At 40.1% G+C, this 10,303-nt stretch overlaps 1 protein-coding gene across 1 annotated transcript; it reads left to right on the top strand.

The window, feature by feature from the left end:
• The first annotated feature begins 918 nt into the window (after positions 1-918).
• Positions 919-7,553, top strand: pim2 (Pim-2 proto-oncogene, serine/threonine kinase). Its single transcript, XM_079526816.1, has 7 exons — positions 919-1,133; positions 1,874-1,974; positions 2,442-2,492; positions 3,468-3,685; positions 4,232-4,401; positions 4,896-5,072; positions 5,498-7,553. Exons 1-7 carry the CDS (start codon positions 1,073-1,075, stop codon positions 5,638-5,640), a joined length of 921 nt encoding a protein of 306 aa, XP_079382942.1. The 5' UTR covers positions 919-1,072; the 3' UTR covers positions 5,641-7,553.
• The last annotated feature ends 2,750 nt before the right edge of the window (positions 7,554-10,303 follow it).

Here is a 10,303-nt window from a genome sequence, read left to right as displayed (position 1 = left end):
TCATCTGACTGTAGGTGAGTCACTATTAATTTTGCCACTTTGACAACTGATCACGTAGATTGAGTCCACATTCAGTGTGTGTGTACACACACACGGCTTGTACTAATGGTTGGTATTTTACTTTAGTAAGGAAGGCTTCCTCTAAACTTGAGTCAAAATTACAGCCAACTTCACACACATACACTACAGTTAAAATATCGAAGTTGGTGTTATAGACTAGTGTGGGTTAAAATGACAAAAAAAAGAAATAAAAGAATACAAGGTATTAGAATAGTGTTTATAGGCTATATAAAGAACATATAAAAACAAGAATATGAAAGTGTAAGCAATGCGTGTGTTAATTTTAATACAATTCATCGTGTGTGTGTGTGTGTGTGTGTGTGTGTGTGTGTGTGTGTGTGTGTGTGTGTGTGTGTGTGTGTGTGTGTGTGTGTGTGTGTGTGTGTGTGTGTGTGTGTGTGTGTGTGTGTGTGTGTGTGTGTGTGTGTGTGTGTGTGTGTGTGTGTGTGTGTGTGTGTGTGTGCGCGCGCGCTCCGTTGGACCGTTGTATTTACGAGAAGTTAAACGCCTTGATCTCATCATTGTCGCTCAGTGCACTACTTCCTTCCTTTCCTGGAATACACGCACGCACCCGCCAGTCCGCCGCGGCTCTGCTCTTGATTGGCTGACCACCATTCAAAACAACCGCACATGCTCCGGCGCTGATTGGACCGCGTTCACTGTTTGGGGTGCGTCGATTGGCTGGATTGAGTTTTGGTAGGCGTGACCGGAATGGTAATGATGAAAACAAAACACAACAAGGAGAGAGAAGTTACACACGCACATCAAATGGACCGAAGGACAACAACGACAAACAAGAATTAAAATATATAGGATATTATAAAATAATAATAATTATAAACATTTTGAAGACAGAACTACAAACCAACTTTCTTTACGGTCTCTTTCTGGACTGAAACGAGGATCGGAGGATTATACATTTTGTTTTGTCTTTTTTCGGAATTTCCTACATTAAAGCTGGTTTCCAGACACAATGGATGTGTGACAATTTTATAACTTTAATAATAAGAACATGTTGGATAAACGAGTTGAGCTGAACTGTGAGGAGGAGGAAAGAAGAGAAAAGAAAAGAGGTAAGAAACATTCCTTAACATACTCCACCGTACCACGGTGTCGCACCAAGGCGCGCATGTTCATTACTTATACTCTCTCTCTCTGACTGACTTACTTATTATTCATAACTTACACATCTTCAACGTAACTTCTGTGTTTTACGCTGTTATTTTAAACTATAGAAACACGGTCACCCACACACCAAACAATATTAGTATTTTACATCAGTGATTATCAACGTGTTTAATTTCAGGCCGTGGGGGGGGGGGGGCATTTGATAAGATATCGCTGGCAGACTGGCACCCCAGTCTAAGAACATTAAAGGCCTATTGTTAGACTGATGATTTGATCATCTGATATGGTCTCTGTCATTGGTCCAGCATTTCTTTATAGGAGATACACAGTGAAACTGATCAAAATAGACAGTACGTTCTTCGTTCATATATGAAAATGAAGTCAGTCTCAGTCATTTAGTTGGGGCCCTCTTGAAACAACCTCAATGACCCCTGCATGGGGCCGTGGGGGATGTTATAACATATATATATTATTGGCTATTCATTTTTAACACTTTTTTCTTCTGTGGGTCCCTAGCTGGCACAAAACAGCTAGGAGGGGGGGGGGGGCGTCATTTAAATTTGGGGGTCCTTGACATGAAACGTTTTGAGATGCTCTGATATCACACAGCGAGATGCTGTATTATGCTGTATTCTCATTAACATTATACAATCGATTTGATACAATTTTGTGTGTGTGCGTGCAGATAAGGAGCCATTTGACAGTCTGTATCATTGTGGATCTCTGCTGGGCAGTGGAGGCTTCGGTTCAGTGTTCTGTGGACAGAGGCTCTCAGATGGACTGCAGGTACGTACAGTACCATGGAACCACAACCACTCAAACATTAGCCTTCATACCACTGATGATGTTAACTATTTTTAGTTTTTACTTAAGTATACTGTACTTAAGTACACTTTTTATATATTTTTTACTTTACTTGAGTATTTCCAATTTCCAATAATTATACTTCTACTGCACTATATATCAGAGGCAAATATTGTACTATAACTCCACTACATTTATTTGAAAACTTTAGTTACTACTTACTATAACATATATTAATCACTTCATCCCTATATAGATTTCGGCCATTTGAATAGCTGATGTCCAAGCTCACAACCTTGTAGATCGGCTATTTTCAAAATATTTGTATACATTTAGCACCAGGTCTAAATGGGATAAGTTAAAAACATTTGAGTACTTTTCCCCCACTGATTCATACATTTTCTGTTCATATTTAACTGAATAAGTGTTTGTGTTGTTCCTCCATTCAGGTGGCCATTAAACAGGTTCCCAGCGACAGAGTGCAGCAGTGGACCCGACTGGTGAGAGTTAAACTGCTATTTTCCAACATGTCATCAATGTGTCATGTGTGGGGAAAACAAGTGTGCAGAAACAGCAAAGAATGAAACACAGGATATACTGTATGCACTGCAAACTGCAAAGTAGACAGATACAACTGTAAAATATGGTGGGGGAAAATAAAATAAACTTCACTGTACATGGCAGCAATGGGCCTGACTGAGTTAACATAATGCATATTCTGTATTCATGTACAGCAGTGAATATATACAGTAGTACATGAATGTACATCCATTGCTTATGAATATAGGAATCGGCTGTTTATTATTATTTTTGTTGGTGATTAGGATGGAAGGAAGAATTTTCTCCTTAAAACATAAGTCACCAATATAATATCATATATTTCTGTCAACGTGTTTGTTTACAAAGTATCCACCTGTGATCAGTTTGTCAGTGTTGAAACAAAAAACAGTCATATGTCTCCCTCGAGTGGTGAGTCAGGGAAACTACAGCCAGGCATCGATTTCTGTATTTTTCCACAGTGGGTAGGAAGTTAGTTTCCCTTTGTAAAATTCATGAGAACTCAATGAAGGTGTTTTCCCGCCTGCTCTGCAGGGAAGTAATGTTTTATTTTAATAGAAAAATATATGTTTTTAGAAAAATAAAAAGACGTGGTTTTATTTGACTGCCCAGTTAATGTTAATCACGGCAGCAAATTGACATGAATAGACAAATCGACATGAAAGAAATCCAATAGATTTCTTATGATTTACTAAATAAAGTTGTCTGAATGACAACTTAAGCCCTATATTAAGCTTCTACAGGCTTTCAGCGCTTTGCGATGCATTGTGACTGTGGCAAATCTGCCACCTTTTTATTTTTACAACAGATTAAAATGATTAGTTTAATCGACTGGTGCACGCCTAAATGCCCCCCTAGATGAAGATGGATGAAATGTGTCTTTAACCTCTCTGTCTGTCTCTCTCTCCTCATGGTAGCCGGGCGAGGCGCGTCCCGTTCCCATGGAGATCGCCATGTTGCTGCGTCTCGGGGGCGGGGTCGCTGGTCAGGAGGGGGGCGGGATCATCAGGCTGCTGGACTGGTTCGAGGTCAGTGGACGGGGCTTTCTGCTGGTGTTGGAGAGACCGCCCTACTGTCAGGACCTGTTTGACTTCATCACAGAGAGGGGAGCGTTGCCCGAGGGCCTGGCCAGGAGGTACGTGCACTGTGTGTGTGTGTGTGTGTGGGGGGGGGGGGGGGGGGGAGGGGGGGGGTCAGCAAAACTAGTTAGTAAAGCCTCACAATCATTTTGACAACTGTATCCATTTATTTGTTGGCTATTTAAAAATAGCAGATATAATGTTTTTGGGGGTCAAATTATTGGGGGTCCTTGACTTGGATTAGTTTGAGAAACACTGTTAGATGTTTTTAGACAGATTTTAGGTTGACCTGTGGACATGGTGTTTGTTGCACAAAAATGTCTTTGCACTCTATTTACAACATGGCCATTGACCCTGTTGTTTACCCGAGAGTTACCTTGTCATTAACTCTGATCTTGTACTTTCTTAGATGGTACAGTACATATATTTATGTCAAAGAGATTTGGTTGATTTTTCAGGGAACGAAAGGGAGTTGTGAATTTATGGTGCTCATTTCATGGTGAAATCATCTACCTCACTTGTTGTTGACATGTAGTTTGTTTGTGTAGGATATCAGATCATGGAGGCGTTAACAGGTCTTGTTTATTTGTGTGTGTGTGTAGGATATTGTGTCAGATCGTGGAGGCGTTGCGGTTCGTCCATTCCCATGGTGTGGTCCACAGAGACATCAAGGACGAAAACATCCTCCTGGACACCAGGACGCTGGAGGTCAAGATCATCGACTTTGGCTCCAGCGCCTTGCTCAAGGACACGCCGTACACCGAGTATGAAGGTGAGCACAAGAGTCATACCTGTTCTTTGTAAACCACTTAAGGTTGACATACTTAATAGCAAACATAACTTGTATAAACTTATGGAAATAATAGCTTTCTAATTTATAACACAAAAAAGAATAGCTTGTGATGCTTGTTGTAAAAAGACAATGTATTTTGGATAGCAAATTTCATCCAATCAGGAGAGCGAACTGTTATCCTCATATAGAACATTTTAAAGCAATGAAAACTATGCGTTCAAGGTTATGTTTTTTTTTCTTCAATACCCTATTTGATCATACTACAGCGTCACACAAAAGCATCAAAAGTAGCTGTTCCACAATTTCAAAATGCGTTTCTACTTTTGCTACTCTTAAAAATACCAGTTTTGGACACTTGGACACATTTTTTCCAACCCGAACAGAGACCGAAAAATCGAAAATGACACCGATGCTTTCTCAGTTTGAATGGGTCGAGGCTGAAACGTTGTGTGGTGTGTCTCCTCCTTTGTCAGGTACTCATGTGTACAGCCCTCCAGAGTGGGTGGAGGGTCAGTGCTATGAAGCAGGCTCTCTGACGGTCTGGTCTCTGGGGGTCTTACTGTTTGACATGGTGTGTGGGGACATCCCCTTCGAGACGGACCGGGAGATCGTCGCGGCAACACCCAGCTACACCCGGCGCATATCCAAAGGTGTGTGTTAATTATACGCCTATCATACTTGCTTCAGTTGTACTTAGATCCCGACTACACTTATATCCATTCCTGACCTGAAAATGCAATTTTGTTTTTTTAAAGAGATAGATCGGCAGGGAGACCCTTGTTACAGAACAAGCACTCTATAGCAATAACTACTATCAACATATAGAGCTATTGTAACAAAGAAATGTCACTTACACTTACTTTGAATGGTAATCTATTATGGGAAGTAAGGGCACATTGACAGGATTATTTCTTAATTACAGACCCATTTTAAAAGATTATCCACTACGTGAACTAAATGAAACTTGCCTGTTCAATGTTACTAAAACATCCTAATAGTAAATAATGAAACATAATATATTTGTAATTCAGTAAGAACACACCACTTAATCTCCTCTACACCACCTCGTTCCCAGAATGCCAGTCTCTGATTGGCTGGTGTCTGTCCTACCAGCCGGAAGATCGACCAACCCTGGAGCAGATGGCGTCTCACCCCTGGATGGAGGGAGGAGGAGAGACTGAGGAAGAGATTTCTACTCTTCCAAACCAGTCCCTGTAGACCAGTAAAGCCAGATACTGTTACTGGTGGCCTCTGGGACGTTGATGATGGAACAAACTGAACCCAAACCATCAACACTCAGCCTGGACTCCAACTAGCTGACTGTCTCCCTACCCAGGTTCCATAAGGAACCTTAAAGAACTCTAGCATCCATATTATGGGGGGAAACATTATGCAAAAATAGCTGATCTACTTTTAGATCGGCTTTTTTTTGGTGAAGTTATTAGTATCGAGCAAAAACAGGGGGCCTAGTATAGAGCCTTGGAGGACTCTGGTCAACTAATGATAGGGTTTAAGCTTGATTTTATACTGCGGACGGTGTTGCGCATCGGAAGAAGCTCACAGCCCACTGTGGTGTTGCAAGTCTAAGTCAAGGCATTACAGGACACGACGGCGGTGCGACTGTCTGCCAACAGAGGATGACGTCGGTTCAACTCCCCTGTGGTCGAGCAAGGCTGGCTCTGGATGAATGCTGTACGCGTAGCATGTTGTTTATGGACGGACTGGAGCCATTTGTTGTTTTGTTTTCATAAGCAGTCCTCTGTTACCGTGACAGACAGTACATGTTATCGCAACAGTACACATGTTACGTGAGAATCACATCTATTCTTTAATTGTTAAATTATTATTTTTATTTTATTGACTTAACTTGTTACAAAAGAAAGGTTGTGTCAGTTAGTTCCACAGACCTCTGCTAGGAGAAAATGTTAAGATATGTTTATTATTTATCTTCAGAATGGCCAGTGTGTTATCTAGATTTTTGGTTCCAATGCACCATGGGTAGTTTCCCTTTGAAACTGCAATACATAACCTTTTGTGAGTAAAATGTTATTTTTGGACAATCTATATGGTAGACTCTACCATACAGATGTTCAAAATAAGCTCAACCAGGAGAGTGTCGTTAATAGAATACAACCAACACAATGTAAATCCTCTGGTTGAGTATGACCCCTACTAGATGACATGTAGTATTGCATGATGCTCAGTTTGCATTCCAGGTTATGCATTGTAGCTTCAATATGAGAAATATTCTCTAACAAGTCTTTAACGGATTAAAACCTTTTGTTTAACAGGAAGTCTACAGATTATACTAATATATAGTCATTATATTATTACTTTGTATTTGTTTATAATTCATTCTAATAATTTATTTTCGTCATGTGACTTGGGTGAAATCTAAAGCCTTGCAGGAGCAGAACGTACGTCGAGCAGGGGTGAGAACCTGGTTCTACAGACTGACACACACACACACACACACACACAGTGACCTCAAGTGCATCTGTACTTTCTATGTTGTTGTCTCTTCCAACGACTACTGCCATGTAAGTAATGATGCTATTTATTGTTTGTTTGTTGGTGTCAAAATATGTGTTTGTATGTATTTAACATGTGAGACAGATGTTTACACACTGGAGAATGGACTGATATGTTGCCATTTAAACCATGAGACCACAGGAAGCAAATAGTTTAATTTATGAATAAATTATACATTAGGCTTCACTGGTCTCATAGGTAAAGCTTCTAAACATAAAACATTGGCCAAAGAACTAAATGTATCTTGGACACTGGATTTTCTTTCTTTCTTTTTTTCCCCCTTTTTTTTTTACAAAATATTTCATATATTTGTCCACAATATTGTTTATGTCCCAATTGAGGTTTGGAAGCTATGCTTTCATAACTGACTGTGTTTTAAGCGGTATACAGAGATTGGAGCTTTTTTTCTTTTTGCCAGACTGGGATTTCTATACAGTTGTATGTATGTAAATAGTGTATGTGTCAGCTATCTTTCAATTATTGTTGAATTGTTAGAGTGGCTACTCTGTGACTTGTTACTGAATGTTATTTACATGAAATAAAACAATGTATGTATCATTTAGAATTTTTGATTGATACAGTACATGTGTGAATATAAATGATGGTTTGTTCATATTTAATTTGGTGTCAGTCGAGTGGGGTGTGTCATATCAATCAACTTTTCAGGGGTCCATTAAAAAAACACTAAACATACAGAAAGCACACATCTATACCATAAATAAAAACATCAGCTATTACAAGAGACAATCGAGGGGGGTTTCGAAAAAGTAGACTGATATATTGTAACACTGAGGCTGAGGTTAGACAGCCCAACCATATAATAATAGAATTTGGAGACTCATACACCTTTACATCAGGTTTCTCAGGACATGAACAATGTTGACTCTCACATTTGCAGAAGAACCACGTACATGGTTTTCTCAATAGAATGTGAATTATAAGAAACCAGAAGCTTGCCGTCCGATCGGATATTTTAGAATGGCCGAAATCGAAATGTATAGCCTACACTACAGGTCAGGGTAAGTTTTGTAATAAAAAAGTAACTATAGTGCCTCTGAGATGTAATGGAGTAGAGGTAAAAGTAGTGAAGATTAGAAGTACGGTACTCCAGTGAAGTAAAATGTTTGCTGAAGTACAGTACTTGAGTAAATATAGAGTTAGTTTCTCAGTGACAGCATCACGTCACTATGGTTATGGCCATACAACAAAGGCCATACAAGCTATTTTACATGTATATTAATATTAGCCTATAACGCTCAAGCTAACATGCTGAGTATAATGTTTTACTCATGTTCTATTGATGCGAAGGTAAACTTTTTCAGAGCATACTGTACTCCCCTGTACTGTATACCGCCCCCTTGTGCCAGGCTTCTAAAAGTCAAAATGTTAAGCAATTGAAATTGGGACTGACATTTCAAATTGTAAATGCAGCATCCAAGTGTGGAATGCCCTGATTCCCTCCCTCAAAAAATGCAAATCCCTGGCGTCCTTTAAAACAGGCCTGAAAATCCACCTTTCAGCATGCCAAAGGGAGAGGAAATGATTACCCTCCCCCCTAAGTCTAGTGACTACCCCCACCTCCTTATAACCCCATTCTTTTTTCTCCAACCTGTACATTTTTGCTATTTTTACCTTTTATGATGATTTGAATTTTATTATTTTTCACGTCATGATTATGAATTGAATACCCAGGACCTGAATGGAAACAAGACCACAAGGACTTTTTTCGGCGATCCCATTGGAAGTGTGTTTGACTGTACTGTACTGATTACATTTCTGTTTGACTGTATCCTGTACTGATTACATTTCTGACAATAAAGTATTCAATCAATCAATAAATCAAACACATCGCACTGCAAGCAAGGCATTGTGAGCTTGTAGATCGGCTATTTTCATAATGTTTGCCTCTTAATTACATAATATTTGACAATTTGGCCAATTATTAAGAAGTAGACAGTTAACATTGCTGTTCATTGGAGCGGTTAGGCACCACATCAAAGGTAGGCTACAGGGTCCAACAACACACCTCTTCACATTGACAGTATTCAACCTAGAAGTGTTCATTTATGAGTGGTTGCCACACCTTTACAAAGCCTTGGTATGTACAGTATGACACTGTACAGTATGTACAGTGTCACTGACTCACTGACGCAGTGACGCATGATTTGGGATTGACAAGCAACATTAAAGTGAAATGCTGTGGTGAGATAAAAGTACCTAAGGCTTGGGTAAATAATTACCAAGTAGTCGTTGATTACATAGCAATTTCCTAAATGGAAACAATTAAGACCACAAGCACTTTTTTTGGTGCTATCCTTTTTGGAATAAGTGTTTCATTGTACTCTGTTGGTGTTTTTACATTTTTGGTGCGCGTTGGGCGCTGGCCTACAAGTTGGAAATGCATGCCCCACCCAGTTATTATGTATCTGTGTCCCTTAAAATGTTATGCCCATATATGGAGTTCTTGTAACAATGGAAGTTGGAGATCAATGTCCCACCTGGTTATGCAATAGGCCTACCCGTTGTACCCATGTCAATATATGGAGATTTCTGTCTCTCTGTGTCCCTTTATTCCTATATATGGAGTTCTGTGTTTCGTTGAATACCTGTTCCACCCATCTGTCTGTGTCCCTTGTATGGCCATGGAGATTTCTTTATCTCTCTCTGTGTCACTTTATATGGAGTTCTGTCAGGCATGCCCAAATATGGAGTGTTGTGATGTCAGAACACTTCAGCATGCCCACAAAGGAGTGTTGTGATGTCAGAGACTCAGAACAGGCCAGCTCCATATATGGAGCCTGGGCAGGGGCCCTTTCCACATCCCGGGTAGAGGCTTTTTTTTTTTCTTTTTTTTTTTTTATTGAATTTTTATTCCACATCTTTGCAGTGACACATTGCATAATACATACATAAGTACATAGCACATATATATATTTACAGTAGGTGCGTTTCATGGTAGTCATTGCATGTTTGTGGATTTTTCTCTTTTTATCCTTTAAAAGAAAACCCCACCAATATTACCCCTACTCCCAAGTACCCCCCCACCCCCACCCACGGGTAGAGACTTTTTGTGGCGTTTCTGGACAACCGTGGGTCCGACCGACTCGACACCGGGCACTGCACTCCCTGTGGGGTGTGTCGAATTTAATTTGTAGTCGTGGGGCGAACGGTTCTCGAGTTACGTGGATTACAGCCGTAGGCTACACACAGACAGACGTACAGACAGACAGTCGTACAGGGATGTGGTGCATTTGTAGACTTCTAATAAACTATTCAAATAATATTCAATCAAGTTACTTGTTGTTGCCACGCATACAAGTTACAACGAGGGGCCAATGAGTGGGGGCCT

The sequence above is a fragment of the Electrona antarctica genome (genome assembly GCF_951216825.1).
Source record: "Electrona antarctica genome assembly, chromosome: 2".
Lineage (NCBI taxonomy): Eukaryota > Metazoa > Chordata > Actinopteri > Myctophiformes > Myctophidae > Electrona > Electrona antarctica.
The sequence above is the reverse complement of the archived record's forward strand: the minus strand, read 5'-3'. Positions and strand labels throughout refer to the sequence as shown.

What these genes read in the sequence shown, in the direction of transcription:
- pim2 (XM_079526816.1), top strand. Translation starts at nt 1,073, where the DNA reads ATGTTGGATAAACGAGTTGAGCTGAACTGTGAGGAGGAGGAAAGAAGA. An exon ending in CCCGAGGGCCTGGCCAGGAG is followed by an intron (nt 3,686 to 4,231) that starts GTACGTGCACTG and finishes GTGTGTGTGTAG; the next exon opens with GATATTGTGTCAGATCGTGG. An exon ending in GCCGTACACCGAGTATGAAG is followed by an intron (nt 4,402 to 4,895) that starts GTGAGCACAAGA and finishes CTCCTTTGTCAG; the next exon opens with GTACTCATGTGTACAGCCCT.